Below are 22659 nucleotides of genomic sequence, written 5' to 3' on the forward strand. Positions count from 1 at the left end.
GTCCACGTAAAGAAGAGGTACGATTAAGATATGCCTTCAAGGTAGTGACAACACAAATGTTAGGGTTGTCCGGGTAAGCTACAAACTTAACAACAGTGGGTTTCGACCCTGGCTTAGACTGTTTAATAGGCCTGGAGATAATAAAAGTCACAGAAGTTTCTGAAACAACCATGTCCTCCAAAGACAAGTAGTGAATTGTCTGCCCCCGTTGAGCTGATACTAATGACATTAAAGTGACTAATTTTAAAGTCAGATCCTTTAGTGAGCAGTCTGTAATAGAGATTGTCTTAAGATAGTTCAGAACCTTGCTCACATCCCATGTCTCAGTATATCTTGGGTTGGAGGGTCTTGCTTCGTAAACTCCTTTTAAGAACCTCTTAACACTCTCTTGTGCTCCAAAAGTCATCCCGTCCACAGGCTTTAAGACACTGGATAGAGCAGACCTTGCAGTGTTAATACCACTGTAACCGATGCCTGACTCAAATAGCTCCACTAAAAAATCTAGTGCCTGTGGGACAGTGGCAGAAACTGGATCAATCTGTTTTTTATGACAATATATAGTCCATCTTTTGATGTAACATGAATACTGCTTTGTAGTTCCTTTCCTCCAGGACTGTAAGATGATGGAGGTTGCCTTTTGAGAAATTCCTTGTGTCTCATAGGACTGCCGGACAATCTGCATGCAATCAGAACCATTTTCCTGAATAGGGGGTGGACTTCTTGTGGCATCCCCGGCATTTGTAAGGCAGTTCGTTGTTGTGGTAACACTCTTGGAACAGCCACTAACATGCGAAGAAGTTTGGGATACCAACTCTGGGTTGGCCACATTGGAACTATCATCAATCCCTCTGCACAATCGGTTTGTATTTTCTGTAGGCATCTTGCAATTAAACTGAAAGGAGGGAAAGCATAAAACAAGTGTTTATCCCATGTTACAGAAAATGCATCAATAAAGGCTGCCCCTGGGTCAGGTTTCCAAGATACATAGCATGGAACCTGATGATTTAGTCTGGATGCAAAGAGATCTATGGAGGGCTCCCCCCAGATATCTGTGATCTGTTGGAAAATATCAGATCTTATCATCCATTCCTTGTTGTCTGAGAAAATGCGTGATTCCCGATCTGCCTCAACATTTTTTCTCCCTGGGATATGAGCAGATGTTAACCATATTTGTTTTTCTATGCACCACTGCCAAATATCTTTAGCAATAGTGTGACATTCCCTAGAATTTACACCTCCCATAGCATTAATATAGTTCACAGTTGTTGAGTTATCAAAGTAAATCTTAACATGAATGCCTTGCTCATTTTTGCAAAATGCCTTAAGTCCAAAATTTGCAGCCAACAGCTCCAGACAATTAATGTGATATTTTGCTTCTTCCTCTGACCATCTACCACCTATTTTCTCTGTCTCTTTGACAGCTCCCCATCCTTTAGTTGATGCATCGGTGTAAATTATTACATCAACCTTTGAATTAGGCAATAATATGGGGTAGTTATTGGTCTGTATGTTATCATACCACCACTTTATCTCTGAAAAGCTTTCTTGGGATAATCTCATTTGAGCATTATAATTGCCATAGTTTTGTCTTAAGGCTGTAGTTTTATCCCTCTCAAGTTGTCTATAATACAGTGGTCCATATAAGATCCCAGGAAAACTTGACACTAAAAGCCCTATAAAGCTAGCTAGTTCCTGGATTGGGAGCTCAACAAGCTCCAGCATTTTCTTGCATCTTTCCCTTATGCGCTGGATTTTTTCCTGTGTTAAGGAGACAGTCATATTAACTGAATCCAAGACAAATCCCAGAAATGTAAGGACTTGAACTGGCTGTAAGACCGACTTATCAGGATGTAGGATAAAACCCAATGTTGAAAATAAGTCACAGGTATCATTAATATTGGCTTGGCAGTCCTCCACACTCTCCCCTTGTAAGTAAGAGTCATCAATATAGCCTACATTTAGGTGACCCTTCTGGCGCAGCGTAGCATACACTGGCTTAAGGATTTTTGTGAAGAGTCGGGGTGCACAAGCCAGACCATTTGGTAGACATGTAAACTGAAACAATCTACCTTTCCAGCAAAACCTCAGATATTATTGATCATCTTTGTGAATTGGCACTGAGTAGTATGCGTCACGCAGGTCTACTGAGGCCATATAACAGTTTGGAGTCATAAGCCTTATTGCCGATTGTAAGGTATCTATCTTAAAATGTTGATACTCCACATGTTCATTCAAATTCTTCAAATTTAGAATTAATCTAAACCCTCCATCTTTCTTAGGGCGTATGAATATAGTAGAAATATATTCACCAGGGCAATGTGTGGTTTCTGAAATCACACCTTTGGTCAGCAGTTTATCAATTTCATTGTCAATGACCTCCTGCTCTGGTTTTGTAAAATTTATTTCTTTTGGTGGCATAAACTGCATTGGCTCTCCATTTTCAAACTCAATTTTATAATTTTTCACACTATTAAGTATGAAAGGATCTGAGGTTATGCATTGCCACTGAGAGGTAAATTGTTTCAGTCTTCCACCTGTAATTTTAATAGATTGCTCTGACACATTTCTTACCTCAACGTTGTTAGCAATCTGATTCATTTTGACTTCCCCTCCTTCTTCCTCTTGAAGTTCGGAGGATGTTTGTGGTCGTTTTTCCACGAGCCTAAAAAAGGCTTCCTGTAATGTTGGTTTCCTGAGCGTCCGCGGCTATGTGCGTAAGAGTTGTGCCTGTGATAATCAGGCTTGTTCGTTGATCGACCACTGTGTGTGGAGACTTTCTTTCCCACTCGATTGACCTCGGTCAATTCTTTCACTTGTTTCGGGAGATCATTGCCAAACAATTGGTCAGTGATCGGAACCGACGAGGAGCAGAGATGTTTGTATTCCTCGTGTAAATCCGGTTTAATAAATTCCCTTCGTCTTTGATTGAGTTCACTGTTTGCATTAGCGAACAATGTAAGTGCATCTGTTGACTTTTGAAGAAGGTCGTTTCCCGCTGGGAGTGACGACAAGTGCTCAAGGAGTTTGTCGATCATATTTGTCAACGCGCACATTCCTTTGAAGATGGATGTCTGCACCTTTTGCAGTCTAACATCTTGGGACCGGACTGTTGGAGTAAGGTGGTCCCATACTGGTTGATTGACTCGTACTTTTGTCAAGAATTCACAGTTCTCTGGTCTGTGATACTTGTTCAACTTTTCCTGAAGTTTCTCTTCAGGCAGCCCTTCTTTGAGCATGGCATTCACTACATTCGCCAGCTCTGTGTTTACACTTGGGCCCGTCTCCTCTTTCTTCAGCTCTTGTTTCAAGCTGTTAAGTACCTCAAATTTTCCTTCATTAGAAGGCATTTTTTGAGCCCCGGCTGAGTCAGCCAGCTTTGTCACAGCTTCTTCTAAGCTCGTAGTTTTGTCATCTCGCTTCTTCTTCGTGGGGGGCTCTTCGCTGACCTCGTGGTCATTCTCGGCAGATTTTGCCTCCTGTTCTTCCTCCGTGTCAACATATTGTATTTCAAAGTCTGACTGAAACTGTTTGAACGACTCAGCAATAGTCTTGGATAAATCTTGAGACATCTGGGTGAAACCCTGTCTCAGCGTAGCGGCAAGCTCTTGTAAACCATGTGAGTCAGTTTTGGCGCCATCGGCGCCATCACCTCTTTCGATGATTCTAACATTTGCTTCGATGTGTTCGCTTCTAGAGCCACTACTTTTCCTTTTTAAGTTGTCTTTCTCGCCCTTAAGCTCAGATTTATCCGAGGTCTCGGGCATTTTTAGCGAATTATCGCTTAAAACTAAAATTCTCAGCGTGTTGAAAAAATAAACGTCGGTTCGCTCCAAAGGCGGCAACACACTGAGTTCGCGCAGGCGCAATGCTATCTCACGTGAGCCCTCAGTGCGGTGACGGAATAGAATTAGACCTAATTGTTAAAATTTTAACATAAACTGACGCAAGAGTACAAAATAAGCCAAATTTCGTTAGATATTACAAATCATCTTCCTCGCTTTTGCAAAATCTCGATATCGATAAAAGACATGTACTTAAAATTTGTAAATTCCTTATTTTAAATACGAGATGAAAAATGTAAACTTTTTAGGGGGATTTTTAAATGCTACGTATTTTTTTTACTGATGTTGTCAAATTGCCGGTGGAAATTTCCACCGACATTTTGCATTTGGCATTCAAATGTAGGTGGAAATTTCCACTTCACTGGAGATGTCAATAGTAATAAAAACGCTGCAAGCCCATAAGCAATGAGCAGCAATACTTTCGGTACTTACGATAAAGAAAACTCAGCTTCAAATCTCTCTTTTAACTGTACACTAACTGAAGCGAATAGGGCGACCTCACTCTCTGTTTAGTTTTCAGCTGCTGGCTAGGAAACGTTACAATAGTATCACTTTTACATGTATTTTAATTTATTTTTCTGGGAAATTCCAAAAAATCTGGGTCGGTCGGATGACAATAATTAAAACACGCTTTCCTTGCCGCCATATATGTGATATCGGCATCGAGATTTGCCGAAGCTCAAGTTTATGAGCTACAAAACTGTTTGATTGTGTCCTTCACTGCTTGTTGTACATCTGGGATTTTCCAACTGTAAAGAAGCGGGTTTAGGGATGAGCTTGAATGCATCAGAGTTATGGCAAAAAACCAAGTGATTTGAGAGGTTTTGTTTGACAATCCAAACACGAATTTTTTGAAAAACGCAATGCCAAAAGGAAGATAGCAGACAGCTAATGACAACTGTATCCACGCTATGCTAGCAACCGTCTTCTTGTATCGTGTTATGTTCAGTGGACTTTCTCCGGCTCCATTTGGTTGTCCTTGGTCCACGAGGCTGTGTACTTGAGCTTGATGTTGCCGTAATTTAATGTAGATCTTGATGTAGCAAAAAACTGATATGATAGCTGAAAGTGTGCAAACGCCAACGGCAAAAGCCAAGCTGTATAACTTATCGCTGAAGAAAACGTACAAGAACCCAATGACAACACTAAGCAATACACAACAAACTATAGCTGCCCCAATTCGCCTTAGTGTTACAACATGTCTGTATCTTAGCCCCAATAAAAGAGCGAGAAGCCTGTCCATACTTATGGCCGTCGATATTAAAGCTGATGACATGCCAAAAGTGAAACCGAAACCACCAGTTATGTCGGGAACATATTGAAACGTTTTCATATTTACCGCTGTTATGTAAGGCAAGTAAAATATGGCTCTTAGTGGCAAGGAAACAAGTCCAACGAAAAGATCAATGACTGCCAGGCATCGAAACAACAGTTTTGTTGGCTGGTAAAGAGAAGTCATTTTGTGAAGAGCGACTAGGATTAGACCATTGCCAAGAGATGCAACGACGGACAGAAATATGTTCAAAGCAACAAAAACCGTGGCCATGTCCACTGATAATGTGCCGTTTTGGTAAATCTGCAAAGTATTTTCATCTGCTGTAAAATTTTCCATTCTTGGGACTTTCGTGGAAATTGAGCTCCCGCTTATAATTGTGTAGATGGGAATATTGTTGGCAGCCTCGTTAGTTGTCATTTATGACTATTTTTACAAACTCGACCACCTGCGTTTCTGGCTAATTTCTGGGCATTCTTCAAGACAAAACCATAATTTACATGTCAGTGTCATGGAAAGTTAAACTTCTAGAACTTCCTTGATAGAACAGCCGTCTAGAACCGGAAGTCATTCAGCCGTCCGCACCTAAAGAACATTCTGGAATGTTTTTCTTTTTTTTAGGTAATAACCCTGGTTTAGAAACCGTACAATACTACTAAATTTAGCTCTTTAGAGGAATTTCTAGAATTTTGAAATGTACGTATATAAAAGGGCGAGAGCTCGTCCATACAGAAAGGTGTAAATCTGAAAAAGCTTCGTGTAGTAATTTGTGGAATCAACGTTGTGGAAATAATTAAACCGCTCGTTGCTTTTACTGGGGGTCCCAATTTAACAAGAACTTCGCTAACCTGCGAAAATGCGGAATAATGCACTTATTCGTCGGAGCTTTGTCCATTCGTCCACCCAAACGATCCCACAGTCCATTACTCATACCAGGCTTCTAACAGTTGCGGGAGTGAAGAATTATTGTATGTCAACTCTTGATGGTCGTCTATTGTGTTCCAGACGGCATGAGCGATCCCACGCATGTTGTAGTATTTGTCGTCAGTTTTAACAGCTCTGTAAGTTATAAGGTAATTGTTAATTATAATCGAGTTCATATAATTCACCTTTCAAAAATGTTTCTGGAGAATTCACAGAGATTTTATTCATTGTGCGGAGACGGGTGGAGCGTATAGGCCTGTCTCTAAAACACAGTTGTTGGGTAGATGTTATCGCTGATTACCTCACCGATTGTCATTTATCACTATATTTACAAATTTAACCTTTAAGGAACAGTTCGGGGACCGGTTTGCCGGACAGCTCTTTCAATTTTTCTTGGAATTCTGTTAATCCTTTACCGGCCCAGACCGTGATTTTTTTCGTCCCCCCCCCCCCCCCCCCCCCACCACATTCCACAATGTCATTTGGATGATATATAGTATATTCAAAGATGATTTGTTTGAGGTCCACAAGAGAAAATGATGACGTCATATGTGCCATTTACGTCATCATTGCCAAACGGCGGCCATCTTGGATTTCTGGATTTGACCAAAATTCTGAAAACCGCCAACCCTGACCGAAACCATTAGATCACTAAACCAAGCTAAGAACGTGTTACTTCAAAAAAGGTAATTTTAACTAATTGAATCAGGAATATTCCATTTTCGGAAAAACGTGTCTTTCACACATTGGAACCGCAGAAACATGCTGACCTCGCTGCCTATAATTCGGTAGCAAAACCTAGGAGTTGCAATGTAAACTCAAGGGTAAAACATGACAACTTCTTACAAAAGAATGTTCTAATCTAGAGTCCCTTTTATTTACTTTTTTTGAAGGTCTTCCATTTCAAACAATTTGCAGTTCTGTACTATTATGCAAACTACCACATGCAGTTATTCAAACACACAACTATTACTGCAAAAATTCTTCCAACGGACCAACTTTTATTTCGATAAAACTAAAAAATATCAGTATTAGTACATAAATGATAATCAGTGAAAAACACCAAGGTTCTTGGTTATAAAATAGGGCTCGAAGTTAGTTCGAAATTGTTTCAGGAGATCATTTGAGACCGCTGAGAAAACACATTAGGTAACGTTTCATCCAAATTGTCTTGACGCAAAACTGCGAAATAAATTGCACGACAAATATTGCGCATTTCAGCGTACCCTGCGAGCCACAACCCCAAAATCTCGAATTTTTCTGCTGCCAAACATTACCATGTTCGGTGCGGAATCGAATTCTTCCTCTTGCAGCTATTTCGGTATATGTCATGCTCCTAGCAGGGTCCTTTGCACTTGACCGTTTTATGGTACAACTTCTGTCGCAATCATGTTGTGAGATACATTTTATGAAACGTTGCTCGGAGCAAGACCTTCTTTTCAGACTGAAGAACGGTGTGTTTTCGTCTTATTCAAAAGCTAAGTAATTTTTGTCTAAAGGTTTTTTTGAAAATGTTACAGATGTAGGGGACGTCATAAGCCATACATAACCAACCCAAGGAACACAGCTGTGTTCTAGTCTTTAACTGCCACAAACATCACACAAATTGAAAGTATTAAGAGATTTTGAGACAGTTAATATATATGACACTTCATACATTTCGAATATATGATATTTCATACATTCCACTTACAAACATGTATTGACAAAACTGCACCTGACGGTAATTTTTTTGGATTGCTCAAAAATGCACGACAACATGTAAAAGTTGACAAAAGATGAAACAGTAGGATTCATTATAAACTCTGCCCGTTTCACGCAAAGTTGGCCTTCCTCCATGGCTCCAAAAAAATTATCGCGCGATGAAAGTTTTGTTGACCTCAAGATCAAAGAGTGGGCTTTTATGTTTCCACGTATAATGTCTTGGAGGAAGAACTCAAGGACTTCTCAAGATCAAGGCTGTCTAGATAAAACAGTCACCCCTTCAAGAGTCCCTGTACTTAGAAAAGATTCTTTTTGAGTGCTTAAGCGAGGACTACCGTCCTAAAATTTCCCGGCTTGCTAGCCCAGTGAACGAAATTTGGTGTGACGGGATTTTGACCCATTACCTCTGAATTAGACCAGTAGCGCTCTAACCAACTGAGCAAAGAGCTAATTGTGGAAATTTCGGTTATAGCAGGCTACAACTGCGAATGTTGAAAAAAACTCATCGCGAGTTCAAAGTTGTTTTGTTGCAGACGAAACAACAGTGATCATGTAATGATTCTAAACAATCTCCAAGCGAAACCAACGATGCGCGAAGTAGGCAGATATTTAAAGGCTGGTTTCCATATGATCGCGGATCGCAGATCGCAATAAGGTCTGCGATGGTCTGCGATCATATGGAAACCAGCCTTTAGATAGAACATGGTTCTATCTTCTGCGATCGCGATCGCAGGATCGCAGACGATCGCAGAAGTAGTTTCCATATGATCGCAGACCATCGCAGACCTTATTGCGATCTGCGATCCGCGATCATATGGAAACCAGCCTTGAGCTGGTCGAGAGCAAGTGAAGAACTAATAGCCCTTTTCACGGTTAACTTTGCTCATTTGCATTACAATAAAATCTAGCATGTATGTGAGGAAATTTCGGGCTATTTTGTAGTTTTAGCCCGAAATTGCCTCGCTTTCACGTTGGATAACATTGTAATGCAAATGAGAAAAATCAACCGTGAAAAGAGCTATTATTATAGTGTACTGTAACTTCTGACTGTCAATCAAATACCGCTAAGAGTGAGACCTATGAAGTAAACAAATAATCTCATTTCAAATGTTTTTTTTTTAGAAAAGGGTGTTTCTCTTTTAAAATAAAATACAAGAAAGCTTGTACTAGTTACTATAAAATCTTGGCAAATCATTCCGCACTAGCCGCTCCTCCCGGGGAATTGTGAAGCCTCCTGGGACCACGACTCCCAGCAGGCTTTGGGGGCTTGGCAAATTTTTGCCTGATGATATCCTTTCGGGGGTGGACTTGGTCTTGAAGGAACTGTTCGTTCAGCTCATGAGGCTCCGAAATTTCAATCTAAAAGAAGAAGAAAAAAGTTTACCGCAAAGTTCTATGTGCTTTAGCAGATTTTACTATCACTGCACATGATACTGGATCTCTCTCTTAAAGTAGATCGACCCATATACGCAACCTCCTCCCCAGGGTCTCTCCTTTTCCCGTCCCCTGCAAGAGGAGGAGAGACCCTGGGAACGAGGTTGCTGTATACGACCAACTGAAATAAGCGATTCCCCACTCTCACGCCCTCCCCTCCCCTCCCCCAAAAGGCCAATCCTTAAGAGATAAAGTCCCGTATACGATCAACCGAAATAAACGATTCCCAACTCTCACGGGCTTCCCTCCCCCAAAAGGCAAACCCTTAAGAAGTGTGAAAACATATGCAGCATTTCTATCAAAAACCAAGGTATTCATAGGCAGCTTTTATCCAAACAAAATTCAGAGTTCGCCGATTCTTCACCCCAGTGTAAATGGAAGTAGTATCAGTAGCAGCTCTCGTAAGCCTGTTACTGTTTTAATTGTGCAGCAACTGCTATTGTTTTTAGGGTTGGGGGTATTGTTCTGTTGCTTCTTCTATTGCCCAATGAGTATTGGGTATATAAAAGGTATTGCCCTCACTATTAATTTTCATTCCTATTGTTTTTTATGTAAAAATTGTAGTATTTTTCTATTATTGCACTTTTATTATCCTTTACTTTTTTTTTTTTGCTCTATTAAGTTGCACGTTATACGCCAGTTAGTTGCACGTGACAGTGACCAACTCGAAAGCTTAAGCTCCTTTGGCCAATGCGCACATTTTACTTTTCACATTTATGTAATTTAAGCTGTCTTTATATTACTTTTCTTATATATTGTAATTTCCTTTTGTTGTGAACCATTGAAATAGTGCATAATAATAAAAACCTTAAAACCTTCTGGAAGGGTTGCAAGCTAACCGCGTAAGACCTTACGAGAGCTGAGACATCGTCCGAAAACGTCTAGGCCTTTTCAAGAGAGGATCAAGGTGCCTTCATCCCCTCTTGCCTTTTAAATCAGGACTTCTTCTTCTAATGAAGGGCCAACGCTCGAAACGTCAGCACTCGAATCCCTTTAGGTTAGCCAACTTACCTTAGTTTATTTATCAACTCTATCGATAAACCAAACATTCCCACTAATGTGGCCCGGGGTTCGATTGCTTGTGTCGACGCCATATATGTTGGTTGAGTTTGTTGTTGGTTCTCTTCCCTGCTTCGAGGGTTTTTCTGAAGTTTCTCCGGTTTGCCCCCGTAAAAACTAAAATTTCCAAATTCCAATTCGACCAGGAATTGAAAAAATAGCTGATTAAGAACCCGTCTGCGGATAAGCCACTGAATTTCCCAAAACAAAAACTAAAATTTCCAAATTTCCAATTCGAGAAAATAGTTGATGAAGAGCCACCCTGTGGATGTGCCACTGAATTTCCCATTTATTTATGTTAAGTTTTTAATGTGGGGTGCCTGCGGTTTTCTGCCTCCACAAAAACTAATTAACATTTCCAAATTCCAATTAGTACAGGAATTGAAAAATAGCTGACGGAGAGCCACCTTGTGGATGTGCCACTGAATTTCCCATTTATTTATGTCAAGTTTTCAATGCGGTGCCTGCAGTTTTCTGCCTCCGCAAAAACTAACATTTCCAAATTCCAATTCGACCAGGAATTGGAAAATAGCAGACGAAGAGCCACCCTGTGGATGTGCCACTGAATTTCCTAAAACGACCGCTCCGCAGACCGCTACAAAAACGCTCAACAAAGAACTCCAAGATCCTAGCTATGTACAAAGCTACCATGTCAGCCTGCACTTATGGGATTGACCGCTGGATGCCCGCTTAGCTCGTGGGCCCCTTGACCGCTAAGCTTGTGGTGGTTAACTTAGTTAAATTACATTTCAGTTAACCAAATTTAATTACTTTAGTGTACAATGAGCTGTGGATAGAGATAAATAAAAATGGCACATTGGTGACAGTAACAGTCACCCAGTTAGCTCAGTTGGCAGAGCACAAAACTACTAACAGGTTGTGTCTTCAGTTCATGAACCAGTGTCTTAAGACAATTAGTAAGATCAATCTGGCTGTGCTCACTCAAAATGGCCCCCCAAGAAAACATATTTGTATCAATGGAAATGTCAAAAATACTGCTTCATTTTTGTTAACACTAACCATACTAGTGCACAGAAACTAGTATTTGTTTTCTTTGGCTGGGGATGGCTAGGATGAAATTGGGTTAGTTGGGAAATTTTTTTGAAGTTCTGCTAGTGAATTTTCGAGAAATTGCTAAAAGTTGATGACAGTTTATTCTTCCTTGGAGAAATCATATCTGTCATTTCTTTCATTCATTCCTTCCTTCATTTTCCTTTCCGTGTCATCTCCTCCAGGTGCTCTACTACAGCAATCTCATGTAAGAGAAAAGGTTATATGTCAAATATTTGTGCAGCTTTGACTAAAATACAGCAATACCTCCATGTCGGTTCCCCTTAAACTGTTGAGTATTCTACTTCTTTTTCTCAGGGATCAGGTAAAACTCTTGCATTTGGGATTCCAATTCTCACACACATCCTGCAGCAAAAGGCTAGCCTAGAATCTGAAGAAGAGAAAGAGATATCCACTAGCAACAGCTTGGGCAGTGACAAGATCAAAAGGCCCCTCTCGGCTCTGATTATGACACCAACAAGAGAATTAGCCCTGCAAATAAGAACTCACCTCCTGCAAGCTGCAAAGCACATTTCATTAGAGGTAAAGGCATGATCCGAAATACCCTGTTTTCCAAGCTGCTGTCAGTACTTCTTCTACTTCAATCACCAGAACTCGGAACACTCTCTGGGCATGTCTTGAACAAAAATCATCGTAAGGGAAACTGATAATCTGAGAAGGACTTTCAGAGAGGCCATCAAGATACAGTGCCAGGGTCTCGCTTTCAATCAAGACAGGGATAATACGAACTACCAGAGGGCTTTTTGGACATTTTGTCATGTGACTCACACCACCTCAAGACTCATGACTTGAATTAACATTTCACTTACTTGAAAAAGATTCTGTGAAGGAATTGAAATTAATATTTTGTAACACTTTAACTTTTTTAGATCCTGAAAGCTTATTTTTTTTATTTTAAAATATTATGTAATAGTATCTGACTGTATACATCCATGTAGATTGTGGCTGTGGTTGGAGGGATATGGCTCCACAGAAGCAACAAAGACTTTTGCGCAAGTGTCCTGAGATCATAGTGGCCACTCCTGGACGACTGTAGGATCTGATATCAGAGGTGAGTGCTGCGTGTAAATAATTGCCCGAAATGTAGTGCACTGTGCATGAGATACAATACATTTTTAAACCAAAAACAATTTAAACCACAACACATCATTGTAGGGAGAGGAACATGTCTGCCAGCTGAATCACCTCAGATTCCTTGTAATTGACGAGGCCGACAGAATGGTGGAACAAGGGCATTTTCAAGAACTTTCTTCAATCCTAGATCTTATTCATAGGACAAGGTAGGGCAGGAAATCTAATTAACAATAATAACTAGTAATATGTAATCAAAGATTAGGGAGTGTGTTTCAATTATCTCGACCCCAGGCTCTCTTTCCTTGCCTGGGCTGGTGATGATGTTATCTGCCCCTGCAAAATCTGTGGGGCATGCCAGATACATATCCCAAGATCCATTCATTCATTTGTTGATTGTCCCATACAATGTGAGTCGACTCCAAACACAATTAAAAGTGCATTCTTTCTGCGTCGAACACAATAATATTATTAAAAAAAAACAGAGTTACAAGCTGGTTATATACCTACCTGCAAATAGCTGAAGCTAGTCGAGGCGGGTAGGTATGTCTATACTAAACTAAATACAAATAAATTTGGTGTTTACAAATTGACTAAAATAAAAGTTAAATAAGTAGTAAACAAACAAGTGACGCTAAAAGGATTCGCTAGCTGATAGAAATTAAAGGATTATAATGATTATGAGTGCCAGATTTCTACTTGTGGTTAAATATAATTTAGGCGATGTTAAACTCGATCCAGGGGCTGGTCAGCCGTCCACTTGCAAAGTGGTTTGCGGGGGCACCCTCTGGAAATCCCAGTGACATCTGCTTTACCATGCCATTGCTACATGTAGCTTGCTTGCATTTCGCTCGCTACTCCTTTTGGGCTGAGATAGTTGATGAGGGTGCATCCCTTACCCACCAGCACACACTGTTTTAGTATAGATTTTGATTCATATTCCACCAAAATGGAAAATTTTACTTTGTTCCATCCATATTTTAAAGTCTGTTCACTATCTGTGATTGCAAAATAAGTAGTGAGTAGTATAGTCAATCAAATTACACGGTTTTGCAATGGTATGCCTGTTAGATGTATATTTATTGATTTCGATATAGAGTCATGAAATGAAGGCAGTTTTCTTAAACAAATTTCAAGAAGCCAGATACTTAGAAGTTAGGCCACCCTGCAAAACTTTAGAACACCAATTCATCTTCCAAATCGGCACTCTTAATCCCCAAGGAATCAGTGAACACTTTTTGTTTTCCACGTCACTATGCACCCACCAATAGCATAGCTAGGCTGGTCACTATAGAAATGTTAACACATACAACCCACGATTCCTTGATTCGCTCTGACAGAAGGCTAATGCTTGAAACCTCAGCACTCGAATCTCTTTACGGTGGCCAATTTACCTTTAGTTGTCAGCTCTATTGATAAACTAAACATTTGTTTCTACTTGTCTAGCTGCTGCTTAACATGCACAAGAGCCTTGGGGTGCGTTTTTTTGGGAAAATCCAAAAACTGATTTGTGATCTCAGATCATTCGGATCATGGTGTATCAAAGGAACCGACAGATCCACTCTGGACAAGGATTCATCAGTTCTTTGATCCCAATGATGTGAGATCACAAATCCGTTTTTGGATTTTCCCAAAAAAACGCACCCTTGGATCAACTTCTTTTAACTTTATTCTGAGCTTAATGTACAGTGTAACTCTTTATTTCATTTTTCCATACACTTGTAGTGGCAGCCGAGAACACCAAGAGGATGGCCAACCAATCACAAGTAAAGTTATTTTTGCCGTCATTTTGCATGTACATGTGCAATAGAGTTCTGAAGTGATGACATCTCAAGATTTAAATTTATGAGATTGTGGGATTCACTTCAAGATATTCAGAATGGTCATGATGAAAAATGTCTGTTCTCCAAATATCAGCATCATCATGCAATTTGGGGGGTGAGATACATGTATTAGTTCTGTGGTACTTTGATGACTCCATACAAGTTCTAAAGAAAATAAGAAGGATTTTTTTGGTGTCATCAGAACAAAACAGTGCTAATGTCTCTCCACAAATTGCAGTAAGATTCCGATTTTTGGTAAGTAGGCATTTATTTTTGTCATCATGCTCTTTGCGATCATCTGAACGAATGAATCCCATAATTTCAAAAATTCAAATATTTGTGACGTCACACTTAACTTACTCTATGAAGGGTTACTCCATTGCTGTTGTATCAACCAAAACACGTCTGATTAATCTTAGGGTGCATTTTTTGGGCTATTCTAGTTATTCTTATTCCACTTTAGGATTAACAGAATACACGGAATTTCAATTTCAAAAATAACACTTCTAAAAATATCTGGAAACAGAATACCCATGGAGGAGGTGACCTGAGAACTACTAATCTATGTCTGACTGCACTCAATTGAGTGCCAGTGAACATGGCCAAAATGTGTTTGCCATATATAACTAACCAGCTTTTAGGCCATATCTTCAATTTTTCGGAACTTTGCAGAAGATGTAGGAGAACTTTTTGTACTTTAAAGTGCTTTGCACAGTGCACAGCGTCGCCGAAAATATGCTCGTATCCAAGCTTTCAACCAAAAGCCAGTTGTGACCGGCATGACTAGGATTTCCCGCCAAAAATTTCCCAAAATAACGCATATTCTGTACATTCCGAGTAAACCGTATTCCTTCCATTCTGTTCATTCTACTGTCGGGAGCAGAATGAACAGAATGATACTCCATTCATGCGGAAACTGGAAGAGCTCCCAAAAGAACACAAATACCGTCTATTCGGAATTCCGAGTATTCCTATTCCGGGATAGTCCCAAAAGAACATGCCCTTAGGTAGTATTAATTCTAGTATTTGTTCCATTTTGTGTTCATGATTGTACAGTACATGATGATTGTAAATGCCTAACACCATTTCAATCTTTGTCCCATAAAGATACTGCTGCCAAGAAAACTCTGCAGAAGTTTATCTTCTCTGCAACCTTGACTCTTCCCAAATCGTTCAAGAAAAAAGGAAAAGAAAAGAGTGTCACAAGAGGAGAAGCCTTGGGTAATTCCTTGTTTAAGCCCAGTTTCAACATGTACAATCTCCTTACTGGTCTCGATATATTCCTTTTAGTGTTAGTTGGGAGAATTTGTTTTAACACGGCAAGACATTGTATCCTTGGTGATCTGTCCTTTAGTTGTACAAGTACTTGTTAAAAAAATAAAAAAAAAAAAATGTAAAATTGTATGGCGCTTAATTCCATGGAAAAATAATCAAATGTGCGTTACAGTATGGGGACACTCTCCGAATTGATTGGAATTTTGAAATGTCGCTTTTTGAGGAGAAGGGAAAATCGGAGTACCCGGAGAAAAACCTCTCAGAGCAAGGACGAGAACCAACAACAAACTCAACCCACATATGACACTCAGAGTCCAGGAATCGAACCTGGGCCACACTGGTGAGAGGCCGGTGCTCTCAGCGCTGTGCCATCCCTGCTCCTCTCAAGTAGTGATATTTAAAAGAATGTTTGGATGCTTAATAATTTTCATCCTTGTGTCTTATATGCTAACCAAAGCGTAATCTAAGATCTTTTTGTCTTTTTAGTGTCGTTAATGGACAAAGTTGGACTGCATAAAAACAGTTGTAAAGTGATTGATGTTACAAACAAGAGAGGAACAGTGCAAACGCTAACAGAGACAAAGATTACTTGCTCCCTTGATGAAAAGGTTTGTTGCTGCATCTTTATCATTATCAAAAACATGATCATTGTATAATGCAATTTCAGAATTTTGACTAGCTTAGCGGCCATGGTATGTCAGCCATTATAACATCCCTGAGAAATGGCTACAATTAAATTCTCTTCTGGTTGTTCTTCCAAAGTGAAATCAGCAAGATCTTGCAATATTTCTTGGTTGTTTTTAATAAACCAATTATTCCACTCGTGCTTGTTGGGTATGAGATGATTATAGCTAACATGGCCCTACACGCCTCATTGCCTGTGATAGTTGGGTCGCACATTTGTGGAATAATAAATTGTAAGTTAGACTACAAGCACTCCCTTACTTTTCTTGGGATAGTGAAGCAAGCAAAATATGTCAGCATGGGCGAAAATTGCCTTCCATGAGAAGACACCCCATATGGAGGAATGGAGAGGCAATTTTTGTGTATTTATGTTGTTCACCCGACTTGCTTTGATAGACTACTCATAGTCTTCTTTATCAGCATGTGTATTAATTTGTTTGTTACATGTACTATTGCTCTATGAAATTTTCAGTTCCAGAAGGGAAAATTCCATTGGCAGATTGTCAGAGTCATTCAAATTGGAAAGCGTTCAGTGAAAATCTCAATATTTTAGCAAAGCCACTCTTCCTCAAACTGTGTTCAAACCAGAGCCAATGGTTTTTATTGTCAACAGACATTTTCTCATTGTTCTCGTATGTAATCCACCCCTCCTCCCACCCCAAAGAAAGAAGAAAGAAAGAAATAGACGTTATCAAACTGTAGGGAAAATTGGTGGCGTTTGTGTTTAACCGCCAGTTTATGCATGCTCTTTTCTGTCATCAATTTTCACAAACTTTGCAGAGTTTGAATCAACCCTTGTACTGAATTTTTTTATCTACTGTACATGTAGAATCGAGGAGTTAAAATTCCACCATCAGCCTAGAGACTATTCATTGTGCCTTTGTCAACTTAAGCACGTGCTATTTTCAACAGACACACGCTTACTACAAGTTCTAGTTCTTGTGTCATCTTATTTACTCTTCCTTCCTTCCTTTGCTTTATAGGATCTGTATCTTTACTATTTCCTGTCCCGTTACCCAGGCCGCACGCTGGTGTTTTCCAATACGGTCGACTGTGTTAGGAGACTGGGTTCATTGTTTAGACTGCTAAACTTTGATCCGTGGGTTATGCAACAAAGACAGAGGTTAAAGAACCTGGACAGGTCAGTCAAAATCATGTGTTATACTTAACGTTAAATCTTGTCGAAATCAGTCGAAAATACGCTTTTTGATAATAATTTGGTTAACGAAAATGATGTATTATTCAGTGAGTGACACAGGCATATTTTTGAAAAGGGAAATCCGAGTGCTCCTATCAGGAGTTGAACCTAAGACCTTCCAATTACTAGTTCGGATGCTCTACCACTGAGCTACAGGAGACTCGTGGGAGCTAAGGCCATTAAACTAGGTTCATGGAACAAACATCCTGCAGATACTGCTAGGGTTTGAATGTCAATGTGTGGCATATGCGCAATGGAATGAATGCGATGATACAGTCAATTCTCGCCTTGCGGACACCTCGCTGTTACAGACACCCCGATAATACAGACAGCAACTAAATCTGCAACAAAATTAAATTACAGACGTTTGACTGAAATAAATTCCTGCTATTTAATAGCGGGAATTTATTTCAGTGAACACGGACTCTCGCTCGAGGGTGTCCGCAATAAAGGGAGTTGACTGAGTGTATAATTATTTTAAGCCTGTTAAAAAAATGAGTATGATGTATTGTTCGTTGAGTGACACAGGTATACTCAGGAAAGCGATATTCATGTTAACCTCGATTTGTCATTTTCCCGCTTTTTAGGTTCAAGTCAAATTCTACTGGTTTGCTTCTCGCTACAGATGTGGCCGCGCGGGGTCTGGATATACCAGCAGTTGAGCACGTGATTCACTATCAAGTTCCCAAGGATCCTGATGTATGTTCAAACATACCAGTAGGAGTGGGGTGGGGTGCGTGATAACCTTAAGATTACGCAAGGCTTGAAACTCCCGTTAACTGTCCGTTAAGTCCCCGATAATTTTTCGGGTATTTCTTGGACGTTTTTCCCACTGACTAACCAGGGTCTACGTTATGGGAGGTTGTTTGCTTGTCAGTTAGCCGAAATTTTGTTTCTTTTCAAAATTAATTTGGTGCTTGGAGAGACGGCACTTCGCGGATTCTGAGAGAAACTGCTGGAAGACAAAAGGCAATAAATAATGGTTTTGATACAGATCTGTAGCTTCGATAAATATATTCATTTTCTTACTTTGTTGTTTCTACAGCTGTATATTCACCGAAGTGGTCGTACAGCCAGAGCCAGTAGGGAAGGTTTAAGTGTTGTTCTTGTGGGGCCGGAAGAACTGGGATCTTACAAGAAAATCATGAAGACGCTCAACGCAGGTATGGTGTGAGGATTTGTGGTCGAATCATACCTAAGACGTTTTGCCCCAGACCTGTAGCCCCCAAATAAGAGATATCACGCCCCTTATAATAGACAGTTGACTCCCAATTTAGAGGGCCTAGCATCATGGGTTGTATTGTCGTTGGGAATCAGAGTTTTTTCTTTGTTCCAACCAAATGTTCGCGTTTTCACAAATCTTCATTTGTTTCCTGTTTATTTACTTTTTTGTTCCAGGAAACGACCTCGACTCCTTCCCTGTTGACGTAGCTTTCATGTCTTCCATACGAAAAAGAATCTCGCTTGCTAAACAAATTGACAAGGAAGAACACATGTAAGTAAAAGACAGTCAACAAAATACTGTGGACATGTCGCTGTGACTCTCAAGAACACCGCAACATAAATATGGAAAACTTCTGAAACTTTCTGAAAACAATTACCGTACCCTTCCACTAAGTGTTGCGAGCAGCTCATTCATTCGAATAAAATAAAAGTAAATGGCTTCATTTTAAGGGACAGTGTCACCTATTTTTAGTGTCATTTTGAATGGCGAAAAAACCTATATGTATCGATGGAGACGATAAAATAATGGTTCAACTTTGTTAAAAATAACCCTACTAGTGTACAGGAATTAAAATTAATCATTTTTGTCTACGGATGGATAGGATGGAAATGGGTTGCAACTTGAAAAAATTGGCCAGTTTTTTCAAGTTCCTCCTATGAGTTTTGGAGAAATCGCTGAAAACTGTAGTTTATAGTTTATTCTTCCTTGGATAAATCCTTTCATATTTTCTTTTCGGTGCTCTAAGAGCAATTTCATGTTAAAGAAGTGGTTCTTTGTCATTGCCAAATGTTTTAGCAGTTTTTACCAACATACAGCAAAATCTCCTTGACAATGCGCCTTTAAACGTCAAGTATTTAGCACTGTAGCGCAAATTGAGGACACTATAAATCAATGAGAAATATACAAACTGAACATAACATTTGTTAAAAATCCCAGCTAGTTGGAAGCAAACCAGTTGGTCATTTACAAAGCGTGGCCTTGGATTTGAAAACGGGGCTACCGTGAAACAAATCCAAGTGGTCAGAGCGGGACTTGAACCCGGGCCCTCCAGCGCTCTAATCGCTAGGGCACTAGGACACCTCCCCTCATTTGTGTTTCCTTTTGTTTATTTATTCATTTATCATGTGTTGTTTTGTAGATTTAGACGGAAGAAGTCTGGCAATGACTGGATTCTTGCCTCCGCCAAAGCTATGGACATTGAAGTTGATGAAGATTTGTATCCTTTTGTGAAGTTCAAAAGGGATTATTACAAAGATTTCAAGACAAAGTTTATGTCAATAAAGTGGTTGTTGATTAAATTCCATAGTTCTCCCCACGCGCTGTTCAAAAACTCTTACATGGAGTATGCTCCAACTATTACCAACAAAAGAAACTTTTAGGGCGCGTTTTCTGGGGCCATATTCTGTGTATTCTGAAAAAGGAAACTACACACTGAAAAATCTCTGTTGTATCTGTTGCCCGGTAACGAAAACATATCCAAATGGCTGAGGTAAACGTGTGGAATTCTTATTAATGTTTTAGAAGAATAACATTTAATAATTATTTCGAGGTATTCTGATTTTGGAATATCCGGAAAACCGCGCCCTTAAATACATCTGTGACCCACAGTTCAAACATATGCGTGGCATTTCATGTGTTCACTTAAATTCAATGCAAAATTATTGGCCAATCAGATACAAAAATGTACCTCAACCACGTGGCGTGTACGTGATTTCTGCTGGCTGCCCGTGTATTTTCCCGCCCTTGCCGTCAGTCTCATGTTTTCTTTTGTGAGATTTTGGCTCATGTACTTCCAGTGTCCATAGTTATACTACAGCTATTAGGAATGACATCACCATATCACTGCGGCAACCCCTGCCAGCAAAAGTTGCTCTAAATAGTTATTTGCCTTTGACGAGCACTCACACAGGTTAGAAGATCTTGGAGATTCAGGAGAAAGGAAAGAGAGACAGGAAAAGCTGAAGCAAATGAAAGGTATTGAGCATTCCAATAAACAATTTCTGTATTCTTGGTATTGATGTGGATCTAGCAGCTTGCAGTGGAGGCCCTTGCAGGGGAATATATTCAAAATATATATTTGCCTGTGAAGATTCCCTCTGCTTGAGCCTCTTGTGCAAACTGGATTCAGTTTAATAGCGAGAATACCATTAGAGCGGATTTCAATTGAGTGTCGAAAGTAATTTCTCTTTTGCTTTGGTTTTGCTTTCCTTCGCTCTGTGATTGGCCAGCAAAACACGCGCCACGTTCTCAACCAATCAGCAGCAAAATCAAAACCAATCGTGCCTTACTTGCACGCGTTTTCCCGTGCTTGGCGCCAGGTACATGTATTTGCTTCGATTTCTTATTGGTTCATTACGCTGTTTGCGTCTGTGGTGATTGGCCAGAGTAATGACTTTGGTTTTGGTTTTACGACATTCCAATGAGGTCTATTTTGCTTGCAGCTCTAGATAGTTGGCAGTCGCTTTCTGGATAGCCGAGCTGGAGAGCTAAAAGAACGAAGAGAAATTTTGTTGTAGTGTATTACAACGTACTGTTTATACTGCATTGTAACTTAGGTTTAGCGAAAAAACCTTTCGTTTTACCAGCGTGCAATGTCACAGTCTTGCACAAGAGATGTGAAAACTAGACGCACTAGAAAACAACAGTGAGCTCACCACGCGAATGGCAGCAAAATTGCCTCCTGCGTGGACAAACGCGCGTGGTGTCTCCTCGAGGAGGGGGAGTGGGGAGGGGGAGGATTTTTGCGCGCGTTCGTGTATTTCGCTCACTCCACTCGCCCTGAGAAAAATAAGAAAACTACTCATAGTCCAAGAAGAAAGCGGCGAGAATTTCAAGTAAATTGATAGGAGGTTTCGTGCTCGGGCGCCTCTCAGGTGTACGCTGGCATGGAGCCAGCTCGAATGCTGGTTTTGACATTTTACAAACTCACTTATCGCTTTTGTAGTTGTTCCATAATGTAGTTTTTCACGATATTTTACTTTTCCTTTTCCTCAGCTGAACTCTCCAGTTTGGTGAAGACGCCATTAATACCTGCTGGATTTAGCGGAAAGTATCCTACGAAGAGCGGGACCCTGCTGATGCCTGGGATCAAAGGTAAATTACATTACATTACTGTTGTACAATATATGCACTGGGCTTCTGTTGTTGAAAGGGGGCTTATTTTCAGGGGGGTAGGGTGGGGCGGGGCTTCTTAATTTTGGAGGGAATTTTGCGTTTTAGTATCGGTTGACTTTGGCAATAAAGTAGCTTTAGGAGGGTGCCTACTATTGTTACTACGCATCTCGAGATACTCAGGTTTCCTATGGGTGGTGCGTACTAATACAGGGATACTTTTGCCCGGTTTAAAACTATGAGGAGAAAGCAGAACTTAGCAAGTGCTTTTGGTATCCAAAAAGAAAATTGGGGGTAACCTTGCAATGTCGCACACAACCTTCAAACCGGCAAAATTTGGCTTAATAGAAAGCACCCTGTGCTTTCGCGTCTTAACAGTCGAACTAAAATCGGGTTGAAGGGGGGGAGAGGGGGTTGCCTTTTCTACGGAAGGATTGTGGAGCGTTTATTCAGAATTTAACCATAAGTAAACAAGGCGCTTTTTTAAAACGGTTGTTAAAACTGCTTTCTCTCTTTTGCATTCATAAGCTGAAACAAGTTGTGAGGATAGTGGGAAGGTAGCGGTGGAAGAAGTGAAAAGGAAGAAACGACAAAAGAAGGCCAAAAGATCCACAAGGTGAAAGCGAAATCAGGTGAAGACTGGAAGACGCAAAGCGACACAAGGAAAATGCTATCCATTGGGAGATTAAATGAGTGCTGGATTTTCCTAGTACTTCACCAAATGAACAGTTCGGTAGTTGAGGGCTGGGATGTCAAAGGACAGTTGAATAGCACATGACCGCCTTGAGGATCCAGAAGTGTTGTCGCCCACTGGCGGTGGATGATTACTAGGGATTGTCACAGGATTTCACGAAGGTTTGGTGGCGAAACTGTAAGGAAGCTGTGTAAGCCAGAAACAGGCGCAGGATTACATTAGCAGTTTCAATGATTATTGACTCTGAAATTAACTGAAGAACAACAGAACG

The 22659-nt window shown here is 40.2% G+C and overlaps 1 protein-coding gene and 1 pseudogene across 3 annotated transcripts; one reads left to right on the forward strand and one right to left on the reverse strand.

Moving 5' to 3' along the window:
- Nucleotides 1-571: 571 nt before the first annotated feature.
- Nucleotides 572-3847, reverse strand: LOC146457272 (uncharacterized). 2 transcript variants are annotated; one of them, XM_085092061.1, is made up of 2 exons: nucleotides 2572-3847; nucleotides 572-892 (listed from the first exon to the last, which is right to left on the reverse strand). In XM_085092061.1, the coding sequence occupies exon 1, from the start codon at nucleotides 3762-3764 to the stop codon at nucleotides 2595-2597; it is 1170 nt and encodes a 389-aa protein (XP_084948187.1). In that variant the 5' UTR covers nucleotides 3765-3847; the 3' UTR covers nucleotides 572-892; nucleotides 2572-2594. The 2 variants fall into 2 exon arrangements, with proteins under 2 accessions (XP_084948187.1, XP_084948188.1); XM_085092062.1 differs by lacking the exon at nucleotides 572-892 and having other exon boundaries at nucleotides 2248-2662; nucleotides 2715-3847.
- Nucleotides 3848-6098: 2251 nt separating this feature from the next.
- Nucleotides 6099-22548, forward strand: LOC146457273 (ATP-dependent RNA helicase DDX24-like; annotated as a pseudogene). The gene is made up of 15 exons (XR_014858508.1): nucleotides 6099-6176; nucleotides 11605-11829; nucleotides 12246-12358; nucleotides 12463-12587; nucleotides 14104-14144; nucleotides 15309-15422; nucleotides 15963-16084; nucleotides 17144-17301; nucleotides 17946-18057; nucleotides 18404-18521; nucleotides 18757-18853; nucleotides 19722-19799; nucleotides 20493-20557; nucleotides 21578-21676; nucleotides 22223-22548. The product of XR_014858508.1 is annotated as an ATP-dependent RNA helicase DDX24-like (transcript).
- Nucleotides 22549-22659: the final 111 nt, after the last annotated feature.

The sequence above is a fragment of the Pavona decussata genome, unplaced genomic scaffold (genome assembly GCF_977016875.1).
Source record: "Pavona decussata unplaced genomic scaffold, jaPavDecu1.1 SCAFFOLD_244, whole genome shotgun sequence".
Classification (NCBI taxonomy): domain Eukaryota; kingdom Metazoa; phylum Cnidaria; class Anthozoa; order Scleractinia; family Agariciidae; genus Pavona; species Pavona decussata.

Excerpts from the sequence above, each read along its gene's own strand:
- LOC146457272 (XM_085092061.1), bottom strand. The coding sequence starts at position 3,764 with ATGCCCGAGACCTCGGATAAATCTGAGCTTAAGGGCGAGAAAGACAAC.